The sequence below is a fragment of the Mus caroli genome, unplaced genomic scaffold, assembly GCF_978045245.1.
Source record: "Mus caroli unplaced genomic scaffold, Mus_caroli_1 scaffold_17, whole genome shotgun sequence".
Taxonomy (NCBI): domain Eukaryota; kingdom Metazoa; phylum Chordata; class Mammalia; order Rodentia; family Muridae; genus Mus; species Mus caroli.
The window spans coordinates 30,829,846-30,856,508 of NW_028227272.1; the positions used below are offsets into that span (position 1 = coordinate 30,829,846).

Here is a 26,663-nt window from a genome sequence, read left to right on the forward strand (position 1 = left end):
GAGGACTTCAGTCTATTTCCCCCAAGTTTTCAGACAGACAGCTTTTCTGAGGTCAGTGTCCTGCTTCGGTGATTGACAGGCCCCTCTGGATAAAGTCTTAGGAGACGGGGCGCTGGTATGCCTCGTTTCTTCTCTAGAAAGCCCTGTCTCTACCCAGGGCCGTGGACAGAAGACAGAGCTGAGCGCAGAAGAATGATCGACCAGTAACAATGGGCCTGCTTTGCCGGGAGGAAGCAGCCTTCCTTCTCTTTGTGGGCCTCAACAAAGCTGTCACCCCCACCTTCCTTCTTCCCTTCCCTTTTTTTAATAGCGAGGAAGGAATGCTTTTAAAAAGTGACTATGATGCCATTCACATGGTGATTGTTCTGTTGCTGTTTGTTTGATTTTATTGTTTTGTTTTTTAAAGACAGTCTTACTAGGCAACCCTGGTTGGCCTGGGACTCTCTCTGTAGAGTAGGCTGGCCTTGAACTCACAGAGATCTGTCTGCCTCTTCTGCCTCCCAAGTTTTCTCTTTGCTTGTGGAATTTCAAATTCTAAGGAGAGGCAGTTACGATAATTGGCTTCCGTTAAAATTGGACTCACGACAGATGGTGGGCCAAGATGGTTATGGGAAAGGGAGCCTATCCTCAATGACCTTCAAGCCTGCTTCTAATAGGAGCGTGACAACTAGGGTCTATGTCCAGTTAAAGTGATATGTGAGATGGAGGGAAGCTTGGAAACGCTAGCTCTAGAAGTTTCTAGAAGTGACCATTAGGAAAAGCCCAGAGAGGGAGTGCACAGCAAAAGATGACACAAGTCAAGTCATAAATAGTTGAAGAAAACATGAAAGGACTTTTCAGGTATTCTTGGAACGGCAGGTAGAGAAAATAGAATTCTTTGCAGTCAAATGGTGGAGAGTTGGGAAGGGGAGGGCCCAGAAGATGACTCAGAGGTAAAGCCATCTGCCACCAAGCCTGATGACCTGAATTCCATCCCATGATCCCACATGGTGAAGGGTCAAGAATCAACCCTTCCCACCATCCTCTGGCAGCGACATGAGCACTGTGGTGTGCACACACAAAATAAGAAGGGGTCAGAGGTAAGGCCATGATCATTCACGGCTAGATTACTGAGTGTGTGGAGAGACGGTAGTAGGCTCTGGGAGGTGATAGGTCTACCATTCCCAAGATATAGAGAGATTAGCTGAATACACTCACCTTTGACCTTGCAAGGATTTCTAAAGAGAACTCAGACTTCTACAGTTGTCCTGGACTTTGAGTCAAGGATATCAACCTGAAGCTGGGCTCAAGTGACCTGACTCTGAGGCTGGAAGCAGCCCGTGCTGTATGACCAGATCCTGACCACGAATTGCCTTTGCCTCTATCAGTTAATGAGTGGACTTCGGACTTGAAAGACAGTTAAAACTCCAGGCAGCGAAGGAGAGGACACATTTCCTCCTTGGATTATCAAGCAAGAGCAGCCACCATGAAAGGCTTCCTGCTTCTCTCTCTCAGTCTCCTTTTGATGACTGCAGGTAAGAAGCTCCTTTTTTGTTATTTTGTGGTTGCTTCTGTAACTTGATAACTTGAATTGGCATCGTAGTCTCTGAAACAGAAACAGCAGGCTTGATCCTACAACTTTTTAAAGTGACTGCTAGTCTTGACTTGGGGCCATTTCTTGTCTAGCTCAGCTCAGAGACTCTGACATTTTCATCTGTGACCCCCAAGACAGCAGAGGCAAAAGAAGTCTATGGCTGACATTGGGACACAGCAGGGCAGAGGTTTGTCTGAAGTTGGCTAAAGATGACTCAGTCGTGCAAGGATGAGGTAGCAAGCCGGATCTGTTCCTGTGATCATCAGAGAGTCAGACCTGGAGGGGTCGGGGATATGTCTGTTTTCACCAACACTTGAAACTGGGGATCGCTGGCCAAAACGAGCAATCCCTGTGGGGGTTAGACACCCTACAGGTATTCTTCTTCTGGACTAGGGAGAGGTTATCTGGGTTTGAGTAGGTAAGGGATTTGTCCCCCACCCCCACTCCATCCTGGGAGAAATCCAGATCTAGAAGTCAAATGCAAGAAAGGAATAAGGCATTGGAGGCAGTGGAAGGGGGAAGAGAAATTGAGTTCAATGTAAAGGACCACTTGTTTTGCTTTGTTTGGGGGATGGAATCTCATGCTACCAAGGTTAAACTGAACTCTCCGTACAGTAGATGAACTTCTGATCCAACTGCCTTGGAGTGCTGGGTTATAGGTATGAGCCAACATACATGGCAAGATAGGAGCTTTTGAAACCTCTTACTACATTTAATTACCAAACATGTGGAGGTCATCGGACAACTCCCAGAAAGTGGTTTCTCTCTTCCCACCCCCTGCGTGAGATTGAACACAGGTGGCCAGCCTTGGCAGCAGGCTTCTTTTCTTTCTTTCTTTTTTTTCTTCTTAATTTTTTATTATTTAAATGCATTTTATACATTTATAACACATTAATAATATTGAGTATTTTGAGAATCAAATAACATAAAAAACTTGTTCAACTTTTATATTCATATCCTTTCATACCCTAAAAATATCATTAATGGATATTTAATACTATCCATAAGCAAGCTTCTTTATTCCCTGACCCAATTTTTTTTTTTTTTTTTTTTTTTGGTTTTTCAAGACAGGGTTTCTCTGTATAGTCCTGGCTGTCCTGGAACTCACTTTGTAGACCAGGCTGGCCTCGAACTCAGAAATCCGCCTGCCTCTGCCTCCCAAGTGCTGGGATTAAAGGCGTGCGCCACCACCGCCCGGCAATATTTTTTTTTTTTTTTGATCTGCTTTTAAGATTGGGGGAGAAGAGCTGTCCTAAGAGGAGGGTAGGCCTCACCAGATCTCCTCTGCCAAACCTGAGGCAGGTGCTGTGGCCAAGTCTTCAGGTCCCAATTAGAACTGATAAGATCTATGTGACTTTCAGGAGTCACCGCGAAGAAGAAATGCCTTCTGTAAGACATAAGGGTACTGAGAAGGGAATCCTTTGCTGGGAAGGCTTGGGGAAATGGCTAGAGGTTAGAGAATTCATAGTCGTGGATCTCAAGGTACCTTAGAGGTGTAGAAAGGAGACTTGGGCCAGAGAATTCCCCTAGCAGGGTACAGGAGCAGGCTCCACACTTCAGAGCTTGGTAGGCAGGGATCCAAATACAGTGTAGTCGGTTACTAGCTGTGGTTTCTCCTTCCGTAATAACAGAGGAGACAGCCCACAGCAGGAAGCTTAGGCTCATAGCACTGTATCTGCCATTGGATCCAATATTTAAACATTTGTGTTTGCTCTTGCTTGCGTATGTTCCATGTCGGTCTCAGCAGTTGAGGACAGGAGGTGGATCTTATACATCTTCCACCTGTCTCACCCAGAAATGTCATAAGGACTTCCTGGACAATGAGGGCATGCTCAGATGGCATCCTAAGCCCCCTCATCAGGATCCATTTGCCAGCGTTTTGCTTCCCCTAACCACTAGGGCTCCTCTTTTCCATGGCATCTAGTGAGAGGCAGCATCTCTTACTATTGAGGACTTCTGTCTGTCAGAAGCATTTTAGTATGGCTCTCAGCTAGCATTGGGTACCATGTGCTCTGGACAGATGGTGGTCCTAGAGTGTTCTCCAGAAAAGAACCAATAGAAAGAACTTTTTTTTCCTCATTTAAGTCAATAGTTGGCACCCTATAGTTGATCTATAGCTGTAGGGTTATTACTGTGGTGTGGGTTAGAAAGCAGCTCTCAGATCTGAGGGAACAGAAAGATGGAAGCTGGGGCTGGAGAGATGCCTCAGTGGCTAAGAGCGTTTATAGTTCTTGTAGAGGACCGGGGCTCACCTCCCAACTGGAACTCCAGTTGTATAGGATCCAATCGCCTTTTCTGACTTCCATAGGCTCATGCATGCCTCTCCACAGACCTCTGACAAAGTTGTAGTTCAAACAGTGCCATGGACAAATCATCTCAACCAATGTCCATGGGCTCTTCTCAGGTGGACATTTGTGTCTGTCTCACAGGGTCACATCAGGTATAGGGTAAGCCCTTGATAAATGAGAAAGTCCCAGGAGATGTGAGGCAGTGGGCCACATGACTGTGGTCAACTAGTGACTATTTTCTTGGTGATGGAAAAACAATTGCTTATCTCTTTGTCTCTTCTAGCTACTAGTAGCCAAGTCCTGTCCAAGGTGAAGAACTGGGCCTTGCCTGGAGCATCTTACTGGCCCCTGGGGGAATCATAGTGAACATTAGCATCCTATATCATAGGGCTTATGAATGGTTTCCTCTCTACAAAGGTTTTCATTTAATAATTTGTATAATCTGTTGTCAATGTCAGAGTTCTTAGAGACAAGAGGAGTCCCAGGAAATGGGTCACTAAGTGGGCGACTAAAAGGCAGTCTTCCAAGCTTCCTAGGGAGTTCTAGGAAAGCGGTAAATACAGCTTTGATGTCTATCACAGTCTTTAGGACACGGACCATTTATTTATCTTATTATCTCAAAGCAGATGTGTCTAGAGAAATGTACCAGAAAACAACAACAACAACACAAACAAACAAACACACTGGTCCAGCACTCAGAAAGATTGGGAATTTCTGGCCAACTACACTGCATAGCAAGACCTGTCTCAAAAAAACCAAACCAAACCAAAATGTGGAAGAACTATAATCAGCACTCAGTGAAGTGTTCAAAGCTAGCCTGAGCTACAGGAGACTATCTCAATTTACAAAAGAAGGCATCCTTTTTTTTTTTTTTTTTTTTTCTTTTTTTAGTTTTTCGAGACAGGGTTTCTCTGTGTAGCCCTGGCTGTCCTGGAACTCACTCTGTAGACCAGGCTGGCCTCAAACTCAGAAATCCTGCCTCTGCCTCCCAAGTGCTGAGATTACAGGCATGTGCCACCACTGCCTGGCTCAGTGAGGTGTTTCTACGAGATTATTCTCTTAAAACCAACTTCTCAGGTCCCCTTCAACATAGAAAACTGCCCCAATGTGGACAATCAAGTCTGTTTCCTTGGAATGTAGAAAGAAGGCACTTCCTGGTGGTAACAGCGCCACCACTTTCAATTGTCTTCCTCTGAATGTCCTGGGAATTTATTAAACACAGTTTCCCAAATATAGATATAAAATTTGCTTTTTCTTGGTATTAATGTCTTCTTTTGTAAATTGAGATAGAGTCTCCTGTAGCTCAGGCTAGCTTTGAACTTGATAGGGAGCAAAGGGTGTCCTGAGCCTCTTGTCTCTGTCACCAAAGTTCAGGTACTGATCTCAGTGGTTTTTTTTGTTTCCGTTCTCAGTTTTGCAACATGGCCTCATGTAGCCCAGGCTTGCCTCTACAGACATATACTACCACTCCCGACTTGATACTCTTCATGAATGTTATCACCACAACTCTACACTCAGTTAGCTCTCCACAGGCATAATTAAGCTATGTTAGGTGTGGTAGTTTTCAATAATATTTTCCATTTTTGTCTGTTTTTATTTTAAATTTTGTTATGCTGAGAAGGAGCCACTTTTAACATAATCAAGTATATTCATTTCCCCCAGAAAATCCAAGATGAGTTTTGATTAGAATGGACAGTAATTGCTATTATTTATCTAACACACTGTCCTCTGACATTTGGCTACCTTGTTCCCTTAACCAAAATCACAACAGCCTCTGCCTCAAGTATTGTTAATGATCTGCCTGAGAATGTAGCCAATGAGACCAGAGATAGTTCAATTCTGTCCTCTGTGACAACCAAGTCTGACAAGAAGTCTGGGACAATTCAGACCAAAGGGAATTCACCTCAGCCTCCTGGAACAAATCTGTCTCCTAGTGTCGCCAGCTCTTCCATGGTGACTCGCAGCACTAATCCTCCCACGTGGGACTCTGTCCACAGGTAGTTCATCTCAGGCCGATAATTCAGCATCTTCTGGTGGCAACAGTCCTCCCACCTCGGCACCGAGTCAATCTCCAGGTAGTTCATCTCAGCCTGGATCAGCTCAGCCTCCTGGAGGCGCCAGTCCTCCCACCCCGGCACCGAGTCAATCTCCAGGTAGTTCATCTCAGCCTGGATCAGCTCAGCCTCCTGGAGGCGCCAGTCCTCCCACCCCGGCACCGAGTCAATCTCCAGGTAGTTCATCTCAGCCTGGATCAGCTCAGCCTCCTGGTGGCGCCAGTCCTCCCACCCCGGCACCGAGTCAATCTCCAGGTAGTTCATCTCAGCCTGGATCAGCTCAGCCTCCTGGTGGCGCCAGTCCTCCCACCGCGGCACCGAGTCAATCTCCAGGTAGTTCATCTCAGCCTGGATCAGCTCAGCCTCCTGGTGGCGCCAGTCCTCCCACCGCGGCACCGAGTCAATCTCCAGGTAGTTCATCTCAGCCTGGATCAGCTCAGCCTCCTGGTGGCGCCAGTCCTCCCACCGCGGCACCGAGTCAATCTCCAGGTAGTTCATCTCAGCCTGGATCAGCTCAGCCTCCTGGTGGCGCCAGTCCTCCCACCCCGGCACCGAGTCAATCTCCAGGTAGTTCATCTCAGCCTGGATCAGCTCAGCCTCCTGGTGGCGCCAGTCCTCCCACCCCGGCACCGAGTCAATCTCCAGGTAGTTCATCTCAGCCTGGATCAGCTCAGCCTCCTGGTGGCGCCAGTCCTCCCACCCCGGCACCAAGTCAATCTCCAGGTAGTTCATCTCAGCCCTCTGGGCCAACCCAGCCTCCTGGTGGCGCCAGCTCTTCCACCGTGCCTAGCGGTAGTAGCACAGGTAAGCGTGGTCCCTGAAAATCTCCTCACTAGGGTTCAGAGCACCGAAGTCTGTGATGTGTCAGTATGTTCTGGTGAGGAAGGGGAATGGTGCGGGAGGAACCCCTAAGTTAGCGCTCAGTTATATTCTTTCCCTTCCTGTCCCTTAAGCTACTTGCTAACTGTGGAAGATGTTCTTTTAAGTTTGGTCTTTGTGAGAGCTGCCCAAAGGAGAGCCGGAAGTAGTTTCAGGTTCTTTGAAAAAATACAGGTTAGCCTAAGAGCTTGCTGGCTTGTCAGCCACACTGGTCCTTAAGGAAGAAATCGGCTCTACCCTGGAATCCGTCAGGATGGTGGCTGATCACAGTTCCCACACTTAGTCAAGCCTTTGAATTTGGGCCCAAGGGTTAAGAAGCCAAACAATGACTGTCCTCAAACAGTTGTTGGCTGACCAGGGCCAAAGTGTGATTGGCCATAAGCAATGATACTAAACCACTTGACGAGTTCTCCAAACTTGATCTAGAATGAGTGTCAGCAAAGTTTATCAGAAAAACAAAACAAAACAAAACAGAGAGTATATATAAAAAAAGAGAGAGTATATATTTTAGGCTTTGTGGGCAACATGTGGTCTCTGTTGAAACAAAACAAAAGCAGCCGTGTCAATGTACAAATGAATGAACTTGGCTATATCCCAATAAAAATGTATTTATAAAAATAAAGGGTTGGTTAGTTACAGCTCATGGGCCATAATTTACCAAGCACTGGCCTAGAGGACTCCCCAGACTTCAGAATTTAGAGTTCAAATACATCACGTCATTCTAGGAAAAGGAAACTGAGGCCCAAAGAGAACAGTGACTTGCCCCAAAGAGATCATGTGTGTCTCCGTGCACTTTTGATCTCTTTCCAAGTTTTCCTTGACAGATATCTAAGAAATCAGTTCGATCAGTCATTAGCACCCAGCCATGTGGGCAGCTGTGGTGGTCTTAGAACCGGGAGCTTCTCCAGGCCATTTCTGCTTCCTCCAGAGCAGTCCTTCATGACTCCTCATGCTGGCTGGCATGAGGCAAGCTGCTTCTCTCTTGGCTCCAGTGAACTCACTTAAGACCTTGAGATTAATGTTGGGGTGGGGGGGAAAGGCCTTTAATCCCAGCACTTGGGAGGCAGAGGTAGGTGGATCTCTGAGTTCAAGGCCAGCTTGACCTATAGAACAGGTTTAATCCCAGCACTTGGGAGGCAGAGGTAGGTGGATCTCTGAGTTCAAGGCCAGCTTGACCTATAGAACAGGTTTAATCCCAGCATTTGGGAGGCAGAGGTAGGTGGATCTCTGAGTTCAAGGCCAGCCTTGACCTATAGAACAGGCTTCAGGACAGCCAAGACTTCACAGAGAAATCCTGTCTCAACAAACAAAACAAAACAACACAACATCCCTTTGAAACTAAGGAGTGATGCTCATCCCTTCCACCTTTAACATCTAACGTGATTAACGTGACTTAACCATTCCTCCACCAATCACTCTCCTGAGTTTGCCCTTTATTTCTAGAAAGAAAACATGTCTTGTCGTCCTGCGTTGCTTGTTTGCTGTCCCCCAGAGAGAACCCGCATCCTATTTCTCCTTGCTATGGGGCTGAATCCTTTTTTTTTTTTTTTTAAAGCCATTTACTTTACTTAACATACCTGGCTTTGCCGGGTCTAGTAGCACACAGGTAGTCCCAGGGCTTGGAAGATTGAGACAGGAGGATCAAGTGTTCGAGGCTGTCCTTGGCTATGTAACAAGTTTGAGGCCAGCCTGGACTCTAGGGATGCTGCCTGAAAAGTTTAAAAGAGGAGCCAATGAGATGGCACAGTTGGCTAAAGTGCTGGAGTTCCATCTTCAGATCCTACACACGTGTGCCTATTCATCCATCCCACAGGAAATGAATAAGTGAAAGAATTCTTTTAATTAAAAAAACATCCAATAAAACGAAAACACAGCAGGCCCACGGTTGTGTCAGTAAAGCTTAATCAGGACAAAAGGGTAAGCAGTTAAAGCCAGTGTCCTTTTCCCCTAAACACCATGGCCCTTGGAGAACTCTAGAAGCAACCTCTACTGCCAGATCCTTGTGTCCCCCTTCAAAGACAACCTAAGCAAATGCAGTAAGTACAACTGCTCTCTTGTCACAGAGGAGCATGTCACACATACTGGGTCTTAAAATTAGCTTTTTGAACTGGGAGAAGTGGCACATGCCTTTACTCCCAGCACTCAGAAGGCAGAGAGGCAGGCAGATCTCTGAGTTCGAGGCCAGCCTGATTTACAGAGCAAGTTCCAGTAAAGCCAGGGCTACATACAGAAACCCTCTCTTGAAAAACCAAACCAAACAACAAACAAACAAACAAAAATCCTTTTTGAAAAATCTCCAGACTTTGTGGAGATGAAGAACATAGTGAACCAGTGGCTGAGGCTATAGCTCAGTGGTAGAGCACGCGCCTAACATGCATGAGGGCCTGGGTTCAATCCCCAGTCCTGAAAAAAACGGAAGAAGGCAGGCAGGCCAATCGAGATCACCATGTGCTCGCCTGTAGATGTCCCTCCTCCAATCTTACCAGTTTCCTGGAAATAGGGCCTGAGCCATGTGTGTCCAACCCAGGAATCTAGGTCAGGGTGCAGGATCCATTGTAATATTTCTTTGTTCTGAATCCTCCCTTGCAGAGTCAAGGGTGCAGCATGTCCTTGATGCCCCCCCTAGAAAGCTACTACTGGGTTGCCCAGGCCACTCTACCCTGAATGGACTTGATTTCACGGGAAGCTAAGCAGGTTGGACTTGGTCCGTACTTGGATGGGAGGAAGTTCACTAGGCCAATCTGCATTCTTCTTAATTGTTCCTTTTCTTTCTTGGTTATTTCTTTTGAGAAAGAGTTTTCTTCCATAGCCCAGGCTGGCCTGAAACTTACTCTATAGACCAAGCTGGTCTCAAACTCTCAGAGATCCAACAGTGTCCGCCTTCTGGAGGCTGGGATTAAAGACATGTGCTACCATGCCTGGCTGTCTCTCCCTTTCTTCATGGATGTGTGACAGCTCTGCTCCTCAGAATATATTCCCCTTTGGAACTTCCTGCTATCCTGCCCTGTCTGGTGATTACCGCACTGTTCTATAAAAACCTGCTTTGTTTAAAAAGGGTTTGGGGAGCCTTCCTTTGTGTTTGGGAGCAGGCACTGATGCCCTCAGGATCTGAAGAGCTTCCACTCCTTACAAGTAGAAAGCTACTCCTCTTTCAAACAGGGATCTAAGAAAGCAGATTGGGGGCAATCTCTAACCTTTGCTGCCGGCAAACAGTCAGCCCCCAAACCATAGTATTGATCTTCCCCACAGACCGAAGCAAACACACTGTTACCAGGCCTTCTAAAGATGTACTATGAAGTCATACAAGAAGGGTAGAGAGGCCAGGTATGGTGGTGCACACCTTTGATCCCAACACTTGGGAGACAGAGGCAGGTGGGCCTCTGTGAGTTTAAGGCTAGTCTGATCTGCGTAGGAATTTGCAGGCCAGCCAGGGTGAGCAAGCGCTTCCAGAAGGGGGGTGTGAAGAGTAGAGAAGACTCACCAGGAGTTACTCGCTGAGGTCTGTGGATTTGTAATGTCTTTCTCCTCCATCTAAGGTCCCAGTGATCCCTGCAACTCTAACCCCTGTAAAGGAGCTGCTTCTTGTGTTAAGCTGCATAGCGAATACTTCTGCTTGTGTTTAGAAGGCTATTACTACAACGAGTCTCTGTCGTCATGTGAGAAAGGTAAGCGCCAAAGGACAGCCAAGGCGGAGTCCTGCATCTCATATCTGGAAGTGGACTTTACAGGGATCTCAAACAATAGCAAAAGGGGCAGACAAAAATCTGAAGGCAGGCGATGAAGACGGGGGGTGGGGGGGTCTGCTTTTGTTCCAGCCAATCCTGGGGAAGTGGGGGATAGATTAAGGCAGATTTGGAAGCTAGGCTGAAGGAAGGTCTGGTGTGGGCCAAACCCTTCCCTCTGCTTCTTCAGAATGGACTAGATACAAAATGAGATACACAATGTGTCAGTTTCCCCTGAAAACTGACTACAAAATAAGAACTAGTCTACAGTGTACAGATGCAACCACAGGGCACTGAGGCAGAGGAAGGCTGTGAGCTTGGCCTGAGTTGTCAGAGCTCCAAAAAATGGACTTAACCAAGTGCCTCAGTGCAAGGTGAGTTAGGTCACCCAGCGCTGCAGACCCCAAAGCCTGCTTGCTTGCCTTCTAAATCAGTGGTTCTCCTCCTGGGGGCCGAGACACAGGGGTCACCTAAGACCACCAGAAAATGTGGGTGTTTACATTATAATTTATAACAGTTGCAAAATTAGTTATGAAGTAGCAACAAAAATAGTCACCACAACATGAGGAACTATATTAAAGAGTCACAGCATTACAAAGGTTGAGAACCAATTTTTTAAAATTTTTATTAGGAGTAGTAGTAGTATTTATTTTATGTATGTGAATACACTTTAGCTGTCTTCAGACACACCAGAAGAGGGCATCAGGTCTCATTACAGATGGTTGTGAGCCGCTATGTGGTTGCTGGGATTTGAACTCAGGACCCATGGAAGAGCAGTCAGTGCTCTTAACCACTGAGCCATCTCTCCAGCCCAAGAATCAATGGTTTAAATGATATTTTTTGTTCTGCTTTATAAGTAGAAAATTGCTTTTCCTGCTAGAGCAGATCAGTTGTATAAGAAGCAGACAGACTATGTTGCCCACAATAGTTAGAGCTATATTTCCCAAAGTTTGTATTTTTAGCACTAATAATCTGATTTCTGGGTATCTACTCCATGTAAATGATGCCTTTCCATTTTAAATAGTATGCACCAAGTTCAAGAATAAAAAAAAAAAAAAAAAAAAAAAAAGCCAAAGACAGTGGCACATGCCTTTAATTCCAGCACTTGGGAGACAGACCAGGCAGTTCTCTGTGAATTTGGAGCTAGCCTGATCTACAAATGGAGTTCCAGATCAGCCTGTGGACAGGAATACACAGTGAGACCATGTTTAAAGCAGGGGAAATGGGAAGGAAAAGAAAGAGAGAAAGAAGAAGAAAAGTAACACACTTTAGACACAAAATTGCAATGGCCCTATTAACATTAAATGGTTCAGAGAGGGTTTGCCTGATTTTCAGGAAGGACATTCCCTGGGGACATTAGCATGAGTGTGTCTGAAACAGCCAACTTGGAAGATGAAAACTCTGTGGGCTATCAAGAGTTGTACAACAATGTTGTCAAATTTGTAAGTATTTTCCCACTTTCTCATCTATGAAGTATCTTCCTTCTCAGCTGGACCAGCAAAGCATGGGACTGATCTTCATGTGGCCACATGACACAATTGTGCTTTTTGTTGACAAAGTGACATGTACCCCTCCTGGAGGACAGGTAGCTCCCCAGGGATTCTTGGGCCTCCTTGTGGTTGTGCATCTGTGCGTTCACCCAGCATAGCCCTGCCCTGCCTCCAGAAAGCAGCCTTGGGACTCGGCTCCAGACCTGCCAGTTAGAGAAGCTATTGGTGTGGTTTTAAATAAATAAGAGCTCTAACTGTGTCTTTTGAAACAAATTAGTTTGTGGGGTGTTGTAATGCATGCCTTTAATCGAAGCAGAAGGCAGAGACAGAGAAACCCTGTCTCAAAACCACAAGAGAGAGAGAGAGAGAGAGAGAGAGAGAGAGAGAGAGAGAGAGAGAATGAGAGAGAGCTCAGAAACTCTCTACAGCATTCAGCCAGCCAGTGTTTAGACACCTGAGCTCAGTCAGGAGAGTCCAGGAGGCAGTCAAGCATTCTTACAGTTTCAAAGAGTCAAATAGTGTTTTTGTTTATTTGGTTTTAGAAAACATTTTTTTTGTTGTTGTTGTTATTTTGTTTTTGGAGACAGGGTTTCTCTGTATAGCCCTGGCTGTCCTGGAACTCACTTTGTAGACCAGGCTGGCCTCGAACTCAGAAATCCGCCTGCTTCTGCCTCCCAAGTGCTGGGATTAAAGGCATGTGCTACCACCACCCGGCTAGAAAACATTTTTGTATTATTGTTCTTTTTCTTTTTTCTTTTCTATGAATTATTTATTTATTTTATGTATATGAGTATACTGTTGCTATCTTCAGACACACCAGATGAGGGCATCAGATCCCATTACAGATGGCTGTGAGCTAACATGTGGTTGCTGGGAATTGAACTCAGGACCTCTGGAAGAGCAGTCAGTGCTCTTAACCCTGAGCCATCTCTCCAACTTCCATGTTATTGTTCTTTTTAAAATATTTTAGTGTGTGTGTGTGTGTGTGTGTGTGTGTGTGTGCATGCACTGGTGTGAGTATGTCATATTGTTTGTGTCAAAGACAACATTCAGGAGTTGGCTTTCCTTCCACCTTGCTAGGACATGGTCTCTTGTTTCTGCCACACTTTGTATATTCCAAGCTAGCTGGCCTTCCAACTTCTGGATGATTCTCTTCTCTCTGCCTTTCATCTTGACATAAGAAGGGAAGGAGAGGGAGGGAGGGAGGAAGAAGTGAGGGAGTGGGGAGGGAGGAAAAAGGGAAGGAATGGGGGAAGGAAGAGAAAAAGAAAAAAGAAAAGAAATATTTAAACCTAGAATATAATTTAAATTTGTTCCCCTTGTTATTACATCTGTTTTCCTCCACAGTTTGAAAAAACATTTAATAAGACTGACTATGGACAGACTGTAATTATTAAAGTGAGGTAAGTTGGCTTTGGACCAGTGAGGTACTTTGGAGGCAGCTTATCTGTGCTTCACGTCTGCTCTTCTTGATGATACGTCAAGAAGAAATAGCCGTGGGGCCAGGGAGGTGGCTCAGGTGGTAAAGTGCTTGCCCCACAAGCACAAGGAACTGAGTTTGGAACCCCAGTACCTACATAAGAAGCCTCAGTTGGGGAATAGAGACAGTGGGATCCCTGGAGCTCACGCTCACTGGCAAGCCAACCTAGGCAAATTGGTGAGCTCCAGCCTCAGTCTCCTAAGGTAGACTGTCCCTACCCCTTCACTGGTGGGTAGAGCCATGGTGTTCCGGGATGGGGTTTGCCAATGTCATCAAGGATAAAGGCTACTTTCGGGGACAACAGGGGAATCAAAGGGACAGTGAGAGGGTAAAACTGGCTACGATGGTCAAAAATGCTTCGTGATCCAGGACAGAAACAAATACAACACACTCAAATATAGGGAGACAGCTCTTGTAGCGGACGGGAACGCCATCCTTCAGAGTGCTTACGCCGGCTGAAAGGGAGTATAACAGCCGGTGCTCATGAACTACCGAGATACTGTGTGGAAGCCACAGGCTACAGCACTTGCCTGCTGCTGGCCGACAGGCTCCTTAGCAGGTTTGGCATGGCCAAGGAGTTCAGGGGCAAGTGGAGGTACATGGAGAAGAACACATCGTGGAAAACCCTGGTGGTCAACCAAGGCCTTCACTTGCCCACTGTTGGATGCCACTTGCCAGACTGGCAATTGGTAATAAAGTTCTGGGGCCCAGAAAGGAGCTGTGGATAGAGCCTTATCTGTCCACAGTTCCAGGTGATTCCTGGTAATGATCCAGGGAATCACATAGGAAGCACAATCTTGGGACAGAACATTGCAGATTGTGAGAGGGAAGAAGATTAAATAGGCTTATAAAAACAGTTCTTGGGCCCAGAAGATGGCTCAGTGGGTAAGCCAAATTCAGTGACCTGGGTTTGATTTCCAGAGTTCCAGAAAGTTGTCCTCTGAACTTCATATGTATGTGTATGCTGCAGCACTCATGGACTCACACCTGCACATGCATGTGTACACACACACACACACTCATACAAAAGAGCACACGTGACTCTGGTGCCTCTAAAATCCTACTGACTCCAGTCAGTGTAGACAGGCTGTGGCCTGAGATGGAAAGCTGTGGATGTCTGCCCAGCATCTTGTTCATACAGACCTTGTTGGATCCTTTGGTTGTAAACCATACCTGATTTGAGAACTCCAAGTACCTTCCAAAAGAATGTTGTCTTGGGGGCTGGAGAGATGCCTCAGCAGTTAAAAGCACTGACTGCTCCTCCAGAGGTCCTGAGTTCAATTCTTAGCAACCACATGGTGGCTCACAACCATCTATAATGGGATCTGATGCCCTCTTCTGGTGTGTCTGAAGACAGCTACAGCATACTCGTGTACATAAAATAAATAATTCTTGAAAAAGAAGAAAAAAAAAAAAGAATTGTTTTCATTATAGTTTTCTCTGAGCACACATCAAATAGAAGCCAGCAGGCTGAAAATTTGACACTGTGTTACCCCCGGGCCTCCATATGTGATCTAGTGGGTCAGGGCTGGAGCACACACAGCAGACTTGGGCATCAGGGAGGTTCAGAGACTGTTTGTTGACTCCTCAGTTTGATTTATCCATTGAAGTCCCTATTTCTCTTTTAGCACAGCCCCTTCACGGTCAGCAAGATCTGCAATGCGTGATGCTACAAAGGAAGTCAGTGTATCCATAGTAAATATGTTTAGAGCAGACACAAAAGAAACTGAAAAGAGTGTATCTTCTGCAATTGAAACTGCAATTAAGACTGATAGCAACGTGCAAGGCTATGTCAGTGAGTACTAAGTAATTTTACTTAAAGTTTGCCTAAAGGTCTAACAGATTGATTGCTGTCTTCAAACCCTCCCCACCCTCCCCCACAACCTTCCACCCTCCCCCTCTGTGTGTGTGTAGTGTTTGTGTGTGTGTGTGTGTAAGTCAATCTCTGCAGGTGTTCCCCCTCAGGAGTCATCTACCCTGAGTTCATCTTCCTGGGGCTTAAACCTAGGGTCCCCTGGATGCTAATCAAGTGTCCCACACTAGGCCACCCCACAGAAGGCTACCTTTTTTCTCTGATAAGTGAGATAGCTAGTCTGGCAGGCCAGTGGATCCCAAGGCCCTCCTATCTCCACTTCTTCAGAGCTAGAGTTATAAGTGGGCACCACCATGCCTGCTCCCCCCCCTCCGCCCCCTGTGGTTGCTTGAGATTGAACCTGGGTTCTCACACTTGGACTTGGGTTCTCACACTTGGACTTACTTGGGTTCTCACACTTGGACTTGGGTTCTCACACTCGGACTTGGGTTCTCACACTTGAACTTGGGTTCTCACACTTAGACTTGGGTTCTCACACTTGGACTTACTTGGGTTCTCACACTTGAACTTGGGTTCTCACACTTGAACTTGGATTCTCACACTTGAACTTGGGTTCTCACACTTGGACTTGGGTTCTCACACTTGGACTTGGGTTCTCACACTTGGACTTACTTGGGTTCTCACACTTGGACTTGGGTTCTCACACTTGAACTTGGATTCTCACACTTGAACTTGGGTTCTCACACTTGAACTTGGATTCTCACACTTGAACTTGGGTTCTCACACTTGGACAATAGCACTTTATTGACTGAGTCATCTCCCCGACCCCTGAGTTCTGTTTTTCAAAACATAAATAAATGTGTTCACTTAGAGTTTCCCAACACCTTTTTCTTTGGGACTTTACAAAGATTCTTTCTTCTCGTGTGTTATGTGTTAGGACCTAGAGCGTAAAATACTGTGAGACAGAGCTCTGTTGTGGGACCTACCACTGCTAATCCACCGATGTATTTCTTGGTCTCAGAATTTTGTCTAGAGTAGCAGTGGCCTCTGCGCCCTGGCCTTGTGTAGTTTGGGGCTAGATAGGCCTTAGCACACACATGAAGAAACTGAGAGTCCCCATCAGCATGGGCACTGACCACAGGTACTCATCAGCTAAGAAAAATTTACCCATTTCTCAGTATAATCTCGGGGAGCCCCCTCCCCAACTCCAGAGTTCTCATTTTTACACTCCTGAGTAATTGCTTCTCTTATAATCCCTCATTTTCAGAGCTGAAACTGGTCAAAAAATTAGAAAAATTAAAAAAAAAAAACTGGTGAAAAAATTAGAACAGTGTCAAAAGCTGAGTGTACTGGCACACACCTTTAATTCCAGCACTCAGGAAGCAGAGGCAGATGGATCTCTGAGTTCAAGACCAGCCTGGTCTACAGATCAAGTTTCAGGATAGCCAGGGCTACACAGAAAAAAACCCCTGCCTTGAAAAACCAAACCGAAACAAACAAAAAACTAAAAACTTTAGTGTCCTTAGCCTAACTTTTAAATGTCACTGTATCTACAAATGAACAAAATACTGTAGGGTATTGAGGTCCCCGTGTGGGCCATCATTTACATTAGCTCCTTCTGTTCTCACTGCAAACATGGAAACACTTATGAGAGCCGTTTTATAGGTGGAGGAAACGTGGACACAGAAAACTCAAATAACTGAATGACTGCATAGGGAGCGAGGGTGAAATGCTGTCACGAGTTATCTATATGGGCTTCCTCAATGTGCTTTTTTAATTTGGTGTTTTGTGTATTTATGTCTCTCACAGGTATAAATTTGTGTGATCATTATGGTTGTGTAGGGAATGACAGCAATAAATGCCAGGACATTTTACAATGCAAGTGCAAACCTGGGCTGGACAGGCTGAACCCGCAGGTTCCTTTTTGTGTTGGTAAGTGTTACAACTGCTTCCAAACTTACCTTCCCACTCTCACTCCATCCCCTAGTATTTTCAAAAAAACAATCATGACTGCTTTGGGTTCCCATGTATATTTTAACTTTAGCCTAGGACCTGGGTAAGAGTTGGTGCGGTGCCCATGGTCAGCTTCACATGAGACACATCCTTATGTTACTTAGAAAAAAAAAATGCACAAAATTGTAATATGTTACATGCCATCTTGGGGTTGAAGAGATTGTCTCTGGGGTGGTGAGATGGCTCTAACCAGCAAAGACACTTGCTAAGCAAGCCTGGCGACCTGAGTTTACTCAGTTTACCTGAAAGAACTGACTCTGCTCAGAAAGTAATTTGTCCTGTGACTTCCACGTAAGTCCTGTGGCATGTGCTCTCTAACACACACACACACACACACACACACACACACACACACACACACACACACACATTTCTTCTTCTTCTTCTTCTTCTTCCCCTCCTCCTCCTCCTCCTTCTTCTTCCTCCCCTCCTCCTCCTCCTTCTTCTTCCTCCCCTCCTCCTCCTCCTCTTCCTCTCCTTCTCCTCCTCCTCTTCCTCCTCCTTCTTTTTCTTCTTCAAGAGATTGTTTCTGAAAATGACCTAGAAACCACTCTGTTTTAAAGCTATAACGTGCTCTCAGCCCTGCAATGCAGAGGAGAAGGAGCAGTGCTTAAAGACGGATAACGGAGTAATGGAATGTGTGTGCATGCCGGGCTACCAGAGGGCAAACGGGAACAGGAAGTGTGAAGAGTAAGAAATCACTTCATTTTTATCTTGTCACAACATAGCTAGGCCAAAGCTTGTAGCACATATGCTGGTTCAGTGTCAGGAAGCTGGCAAGCTGGCATGGGTTGGCAGAGACAGGGTATCACGGTGTCATCAAGAACCAAGAAGATTGGTTGGTTGTTTTGTTTGGTTTTGTTTTGTTTTTCCTGAAGATATATTTATTCACTTTATGTGTATGAGTGCTGTATCTGCATGCACACCTGCATGCCTGAAGAGGGCATCAGACCCCATTCTAGATGGTTATAAACTACCATGTGGGTGCTGGGAATTGAACTCAGGACCTCTGGAAGAGCAGCCCTTAACCTCTGAGCCATCTCATCAATACCCATCCAAGAGTTTTTGAGCTTTCTGTATTCCTAGAAACTCCAGTAGGTAGAACCTATCATGCAACAGTTACAAACATGTTAGGTGCCTATTACAAAATGAAGAAACAAACCTGAATCATGACACAGGCCCTTGAGAGGGTCCATCTACTCCATGCTTTTACATTCAGCTTTGCCTGAATGGTCAAGCCTTCCTCGAGTTCAGAGGCTGTTATGTTCAGTCTTCAGCAAATAAGACCACAGTGGGTTGAGTGCACCTCACCCTTCCAGAACCCCATGGAAGGTATTCTCTTGAGAAAGTGGTAGCATAAAGAAGATGACAGAAATCAAGGAAGGACAGAATGAAAGGCAGACAGAAAGGGAGAAATGGAAATTGGGCTGAGAATTAAAGAGACTCTTTAACATGGCTCCCTACTGTGAATGTGTTCCAGGTGTCCATTTGGCTACAGCGGGATGGATTGCAAAGACCGTGAGTATAGATACACTAAACTCCTAAACATCCAAGAAATACATGCAGACTACATCCAGAGCCCTGCTCACTCCACCAAAGGTTCCTGAACTCACTGAGAGAAAAACTCAGCTTTGAGCTTGTCTTCTGGACCCTGTACCCCACATTCACCTGTGTTAGAGATAACAGAACTCAGACCCAGGGGTGAGCCGGTGGCTCTGAACCTACATAGGACCAAAGAAAGGCATCCTTAGTCATCTACTCAGATTCTATATTATAGATCGTGTGTTCAAAAATGATGGGTACTGGTGAACATTTAGAAACCTGGCATTTAAATTCTTAAGCAGGTCTTACCAAATTTCATTCATTCATTTTGGAAACAGGGTCTTACTATGTAACCTGGGTGGCCTAAAACCCAGAGAGTCACCTGCCTCTGCCTCTTGAGTACTGGATTAAAGGTGTGTGCCACCATTGTTGGCATTAGTGGGTTTTCAAATGTTTTTCAGACTGTGTTTGGGACTGGGTTGTGTGTTATGTTTACGGGCCATCTTATGGTCATTTTTCAAGAGTCCATAGTAGCCAGGCAGAGTGGTAGATGTCTGTAGTCTTAGTACTAGGATCGCTGAGACATGAGGACTGCTGTGAATGTAAGGACATCCTGGGCTATATAATAAAAGGTCTATAGCCCTCACCTGGGGCAGATAAAGAGTATTAGCATTAACAGACTCCTCCCTGGTAAGCCATTACCTGCCCCCTCTACTAGTGACCCTGGTGGCGCTTTGGAGGGCAGGCAGTGGTAGGAGAAATGGAGAGAGAGATGAGAGACCTCAGCTGAGATTGTATCTGTGATTTTATAGCTGGAAAGGCTGCTTGTGATGACCGTGTGCTGCAGACATGGTTAAAACATGAGGACAAGGAGAGGGTGGCAACAGAGACGAGCGCCTGCCCTGCTTGCCTCTGTGATAGAGCTCATGGTGGGAGCCACTGGGAACACAGCCTCTCTGCAGTAGATAGCAGGACCCATGTGCTGAAGGCTGCCAGTTTGTTCTAGTTTTATTTCTTTTGCTGAGACAAATACTCTGGCCAAAGCAATATAAGAGAGAAAGCTACTCGGGCAGTGGTCACACATGGCTTTAATCCCAGCACGTGAGAGACAAAGGCAGGTGGGTTTCTGTGAGTTCAAGGCTAGCCTGGTCTACAGAGTGAGCTCCAGGACAGCCAAAAGCTACAGAAAGAAACCTTGTGGGGACGAGGGGGAGGAGAGAGGGCAGGGGCTTTGTTTGGTTTATAATTCCAGGTTACAGTCTTATTATTTTGAGGAAATCAAGGCAGGTATTCAAACATTGCCTCCACAGTCAAGAGTAAAAAGAGAATGTACACAGGGATCCTTGCTTTCTGCACTCTGGCTCCCAGCTAGCTCTCTTCTCTCTTACTGTTCAGGACCCCCTGCCTAGGGAATGGTGCTCCCCACCATGGGCGGTATCAGTTAACAGTCAAGGCAACCACTGATCCAGATGTAAGCCATCAGCTCACCAAATTTAGATAATGCCTCCTTAAGATACTCTTTTTTCCAAGTTGTGCCGCGTTGACAGTTAACACTAACCGGGCCTCTCTTCTGTTTTCCCTTTCAGAATTTCAACTGATCCTCACCATCGTGGGCACCATTGCTGGAGCCCTCATCCTCATCTTGCTGATTGCTTTTATCGTCTCTGCGAGGTATGGGGGTGAATAGATGCTGCTAAATATGCTGCTCTCCAGATGCTCCTAGATACTCATGCATGAGAAAGAGGAAACGATATATTTATTATATAAATTATATCACAATTTATTATATTTATATTATATATTATAATTAATATTTATATAAAATAAATATATTAGTACATATCATATAATATTGTGTATATAATATATGATATGTGATATAAATTAGTATATATTAATATATAAAACAATATCTATAATATATTAATTATAATAATACAATATGTTCTGTGTAATATACTGGTATGTTACAGGAATTATTTATATTTTAATACTTTATAGCTATCATTTATACATTATATATAAAATGCTTAGAGAAAAATCATAAAAATAAATCCTTTAAAAAGAAAGGAAATTATTTGTTTCTTTTATATTTATATATAATAATATGTATTTACATATAACATTTAAATATAATATATAAATAATTAATAAGTGATCTATAAATAATAAATAAGTAAACAATATATCTCTATATAATAGTACATTATGTATTTTATGTTATATAATATATAAAATAAGTATATGTGAGAGAAAGTGTCCAAGGGATCCGGAGGAGTGTCAGATTCCTTAGAACTGGGGTCACAGGCAGCTGTAAGCTCAGCTCCCAGCCTGGTGCTGTACCCTGAACTCAGGTCCTCTCCACAAGCTCTAGATGTTCATGCCCATTGAATAGAACTGTCCAATGGGGCTGGTGAGATGGCTCAGTGGTTAAGAGCACCGACTGCTTTTCTGAAGGTTCTAAGTTCAAATCCCAGCAACCACATACATGGTGGCTCACAACCGCCTGTAATGAGATCTGATGCCCTCTTCTGGTGTGTCAGAAGACAGCTACAGTATACTTATGTATAGTAATAAATAAATCTTTTTTTTAAAAAAAAAAAAGAACTGTCCAATGGCTTTTACTTAATTCTGTCTTTTTAGGTGATACTATATACATGGCTAAATGTCCTTTATGATTAAATATTTTTGTTTAAGTTGCTTCACATCAGTCAGACTCAATAATCGGTTTTCTATAGCAACAATTCTTCCCTAGAACTAGGGGTAGTACCTTTGATCCCAGCACTCGGGAGGCAGATGCGGCAGGATTTTTGTGAGTTCAAGGCCAGCCTGGTCTACTTAGTGAGCTCCAAGACAACCAGGGTTATAGTGAAGCCTGTCTCAGAAAACAACAACAATAAACAAACAAACAAAACTCATACCTTAAGAAACTTTGTTGCCCTCCCTGAGTCCTCATTACATTTTCTGATTATAGGTCAAAGAACAAAAAGAAGGATGGAGAACAGCAGAGGCTGATTGAGGATGACTTTCATAACCTACGACTGAGGCAGACCGGCTTCTCCAACTTAGGAGCAGACAACAGCATCTTCCCCAAAGTCAGAACAGGGGTCCCAAGTCAGACCTCTAATCCCTACGCAAACCAGCGAAGCATGCCTCGCCCTGACTACTAGGTGAGTGCAGCCTCTGTCTTGGCAGGACCTAATGCCCAGGTAGAGGAGAGGGGAGGCATGGCTGGAGAGGTGGCTCAGCGGTTAAGAGCACGTGTCACTCTTACCGAGGACCTGAGGGCTGGTTGCCAGCACTCACATGATGATACAGGTTCCAGGCAAGCACAGGGTATGCATACATAAATGCAAGCAAAACACTCATACACATAAAAGAAGTAAACAAATCTTTTAAGAAATATTAGCAAACAAGGAGGTCCCAGCCACAGCCTCAGTCACCACTTGGTCCCTAGCTAGGACTAATGGCCATCTACATGACATCAGCCCTGTCTCTGAATGTCTCAGGGCTTCCATTTCCTCTTTTATAAAACAGAGTAGCTCAGTCTTAGCATCCTTGAGTGCCTCTAACTTACCCACTTTCTGGCTACTGAGGTCACTCAGCTGGGAAAGGTACTTGCCTCTTGAGCCTGATGAGCTGAGCTCAGTCCCAGGACCCACATGCAGGAGGGAGAGAACAGGCTCCCATAAACTGTTCTTGGGCTTCCACATGCACAGTGTGGCATGTGTATTCTCCCTCCCAGGTATATAAATGTAATAGGTAGACAAATAATTATCCACTTCTAACCAGGACCAATCGTGAGAGCTACTCAAGATACAAGAAGGTAGCAAGTTCAGGGCCCTCCTGAGCTACAGAAGGAATTCACAGCCAGCCTGGAGGACTCAGTGAGATGCTGTCTCAAAAGGAAAAACGATTTGATGGTGGGGGGAGATTATAGATGAGGAGAACAATTAAGAACAAAATACACGGTGAAATCTAGCTCTTTACATTACTAAAATAGTAATTAAGAGAGGTGAAGTAACATATTATGAATAAAGAGAGGCGCAGTAACACTGTGAGGCCCTACAGTTTATAGTACCAAAAATAAAACAAAAATAAAATTAAACTAAATATCCACTTCCATGACTCTGACCTACATGCTTGGGACGGCAGCACCAGGGTGTAAATAAAAAACTGGGGTATAAGTCAGGTGTGGAAATGACAGTGAGGGCAGGGTGGAGCTGTGAGAACCTGTATGTCAAATGCACAAAAGCACAAACACAGCTCTCTTCTTCCCCGACATCTCAAGGCAATAGTTTATTTCTAAATTTATGCCAGGGCTGGAGAGATGGCTCAGCAGTTAAAAGAACCAGCTGCTCTTCCAGAGGACCTGGGTTTGATCCCCAGCCTCCACATGGCAGCAGCTCACAACCATCTATAAGTCCAGCCTCACGGGATCCAGTGCCCTTTTCTGGTCTTCACAGGCAACAGGCACACACATAGTACACAGACATATATGCAGGCAAAGCACCCATACACATATAATAAATAAATATATATGTACATATATTATACATTTGTATATATACATACATATACATTATATGTGTATATGTGTCTACCCATTATATGTGTGTATAGATAGATAGATAGATAGATAGATAGATAGATAGATAGATAGATAGTGCCTTAGGCCAGTCCTACAAAGCAGTCTATTTCAATCTTTCAAAAGAGAAAAGCAAGTTTGACTGGAAACATTTTGTTTCCCAGGGGAGGATTTGGGGCTGGTGAGAAGTGGCTCTAAGGGACGACTGACAAAGGGCTGAGGTACAGAAAAGGAAGAGGAGAAAGGAGCCAGGGACAAGGTGGGAAGGGAAGAGAAAACAGAGACAATTTGTTCAAAAGAAAAAAAAATGGTGAGATGGCTCAGTGGGTAAGAGCACCCGACTGTTCTTCCGAAGGTCCGGAGTTCAAATCCCAGCAACCACATGGTGGCTCACAACCATCTGTAACGAGATCTGACTCTCTCTTCTGGAGTGTCTGAAGACAGCTACAGTGTACTTACATATAATAAATAAATAAAATCTTTTTAAAAAAACCAACAACCTTGTTAAAAAAAAAATGTAAAGGGAACTGAGAAGATGGCTCAGTCAGTGAAGATCCTGTTGAGCAAGCAAGGGGACCTGAGTTCAGATCCCAGCACTCCATAAACGCTTGGTCTTCACACATATATTGCATACAAGCACGTACACATACACATACATGAACACATACACCACACACACATACACACACCAATGAAAGAATCAAATATAAAAGAGGAAGAAAGGGGTCTTGAGATATAGCAGTAGATCTCCATGTAAGCTTCAGGCTAGTCTGGGCTACATGTGACTTCCAGGCTAGCCCGACTGAAGCTACATATTGAGAACCCGGCACATAAAAACAAAGCAAAACACAAGAGATTGGAAATACCAACAGCAGCAAAACCCAGACAGCAACTGGGGAGGCTGAAGCAAGAGGACCACACATCTGAAGCCTGCTGTCTTAGTCAGTTCCTCTGTGGTAAGACAGCATGACCAAGACTACTACCTGTAGAAGAAAGAGTTTAGTGAGACTTACATTGTCGGGGATAAGTGCATGGCCATCCTGGTGGGGAGAAAGGCAAGCTTGGCACTGGAGCAGTAGCTCAGAGCTCACACGGAGTTAACTGGGAATGGTGTGGGCTTTTGAAACCCCAAAGCCGCCTCCAGTGACATGCCTCCTCCATCAGAGCCACACCCCCTAATCCTTCCCAAACAGCCCCACCAAAGAGGACCAATTATTCAATCATGTAAATCTATGGGAGCCATCCTCATTCAAAACACAGCATCAGGTTAGGCTATAAAGATCCTGTCTCAAACCAGACAGACAGACAGACAGACAGACAGACACCCCAAAGACACAAGGGAGCATAGGGAAAAAGCTGGAGAAGATAAAAAATATATTAAAATAATTGACAAATATCAGTTTTCTCCTGTTGCTGTCTAGAAATCTTTTCTAAGCCTTGCCTCTCTCTCTCCTCCTGTATAGAATGATAAGAATTTGGAACCCTCCCTAGCCCAGCCCACACAAGCTACGGTCTTAAGGACAAGGAGAAATGGGCAGAGACAAAGTTTGACCTCCAGCATTCCTCTGCGTGCTTTGCCAACCCCTCTGGGTGTGGACCTGTGTGAAGACCGAAGCTTGATGAAGACACGCCTATCAAATTAAATGCGCATAGACCCTATGAGCCTTTGTAAGAGTTGATTTTCTCCAGTTAGTACAGAATGCTATGGCGATTGGTGTGGGGCTTTTCTTTCCTGGTGGGTCAACTCTTAGTGTTTCCAATCTAGAGGGAGCAGCCTCATAACTCATCCCCGAGCAGTGCCACTCCTGAGCTCTGGACTCCGGCCACTCTTGAACAGCTAGCTGCTTGTGATAGGGCCTCCCCCCAAAAGGACAGGCAAGAGATGGAAGCATGTCCCAGCTTTCTCAGGAGGACTCTGGGGACCCAGGCACCTCCAGATGACAAAAAGAAGGCTTGGACTGGCTCTGTCCTCTGTGGGGACATTCAAGTCTTTGAGATGTTAGTTGGTAGGAAAGCAGGGAGGAGAAACAGGAGCATTGGAGGTAGAGAGAGGCCAAGGAAGCTATGCTGGAAGGCTGAGGGAGGGAGAAGGTAGCAGGTGGCATCTTCTCCCTTGATGATGTCCCTCCTCAGGCAGCAAATGGGTACTCTCCGGTGCTGCCATCCCCCCAAGACATAGATCCTGGGAAAGCCACAAAAGCAGCAGTCAGTGTGAAGCCCCCGTGACAGCACAGGCCTTCTATCTGGAACTCTGACAGAGGAGCCAGGTGTCCACTCAGTGATGCTTCACTGAGCCTCTGCTCCATGATGGAGGCTTAGCAGTGGCCACACACACACACACACACACACACACACACACACACACGATAAATATAAATACATCCATCATCTGTCTTTTTAAATGTTAATTGTGCCCTCCTGTCTGTCTGACGTCTGGTCCTCTCGAAAGGTATTTTTGTTATTATTTGTTCTTGATTGTTCATTGTGGAAGGCAATGATTTAATAAAATATATTTGGTGGATAGTGTCCTTTCTTGTGTTGGGAGGCTCGCAGTAGTGAGTCTCACGTATCCCAGGCTGGCTTCGAACATTTTACACAGCAGGAGATGACCTGAAATTTCTGCTCTTCCTACCTCTGCCTCACCAGAGCTGTCTCTGCATTGCTAGTGTGGGGTTTACAGGTGTGTGCCACCATGCCTGGTTTATGTGGTTCGTAGGGATGATAGCGGGTATATCAGGGCTTCATGCATGCCAGGCAAGCACCCTCGAAAACAAGTCAGCCCTAGTTCCTAGCACAAGTCTCATTTCATGTTTAAAGATTTTTTTTAAACTTTTAAAGTAGGTGTAGATGTTTTATTTTTTATTTTCTATGTGCAGATGTAGTTGGCTTTGGGGGTCAGAGGCATCAGACCCCCTAGAGCTGGAGTCAAGGCAGATGTGAGCTGCCTGATTCGGATGCTGAGAGCTCAGGTGCTCAGTCCGTACTGCCTACTGCTGAACTGCAGGAGCAATAAGTTCTCTTCACTGCTGAGCCATCTCCCTGGCTCCCCCTTGAGTCTCATTTTAAACAGAAAATGTGACTTGACACCTTGGAGTGACCTGCCCGACATTTGCTACCTTCACCAGGGATTTTCCATCACCCAAGACAACATTTTAACATGTCGTAGACCATGTTGGCTTCTATCTCTCAAACACAACTCCATGACAAGTATCCAGGCCAAG

General features: G+C 45.2%; 1 protein-coding gene across 1 annotated transcript; it reads left to right on the top strand.

The window, feature by feature from the left end:
- Positions 1 to 1,465: 1,465 nt before the first annotated feature.
- Muc13 (mucin 13, cell surface associated) lies at positions 1,466 to 25,051 on the top strand. Its single transcript, XM_085832287.1, has 13 exons — positions 1,466 to 1,514; positions 5,859 to 5,939; positions 6,171 to 6,719; positions 10,331 to 10,459; positions 11,852 to 11,958; positions 13,354 to 13,409; positions 15,115 to 15,281; positions 17,109 to 17,231; positions 17,876 to 18,002; positions 18,793 to 18,830; positions 20,441 to 20,525; positions 21,829 to 22,024; positions 24,906 to 25,051. Exons 1-12 carry the CDS (start codon positions 1,466 to 1,468, stop codon positions 22,022 to 22,024), a joined length of 1,707 nt encoding a protein of 568 aa, XP_085688413.1. The 3' UTR covers positions 24,906 to 25,051.
- The last annotated feature ends 1,612 nt before the right edge of the window (positions 25,052 to 26,663 follow it).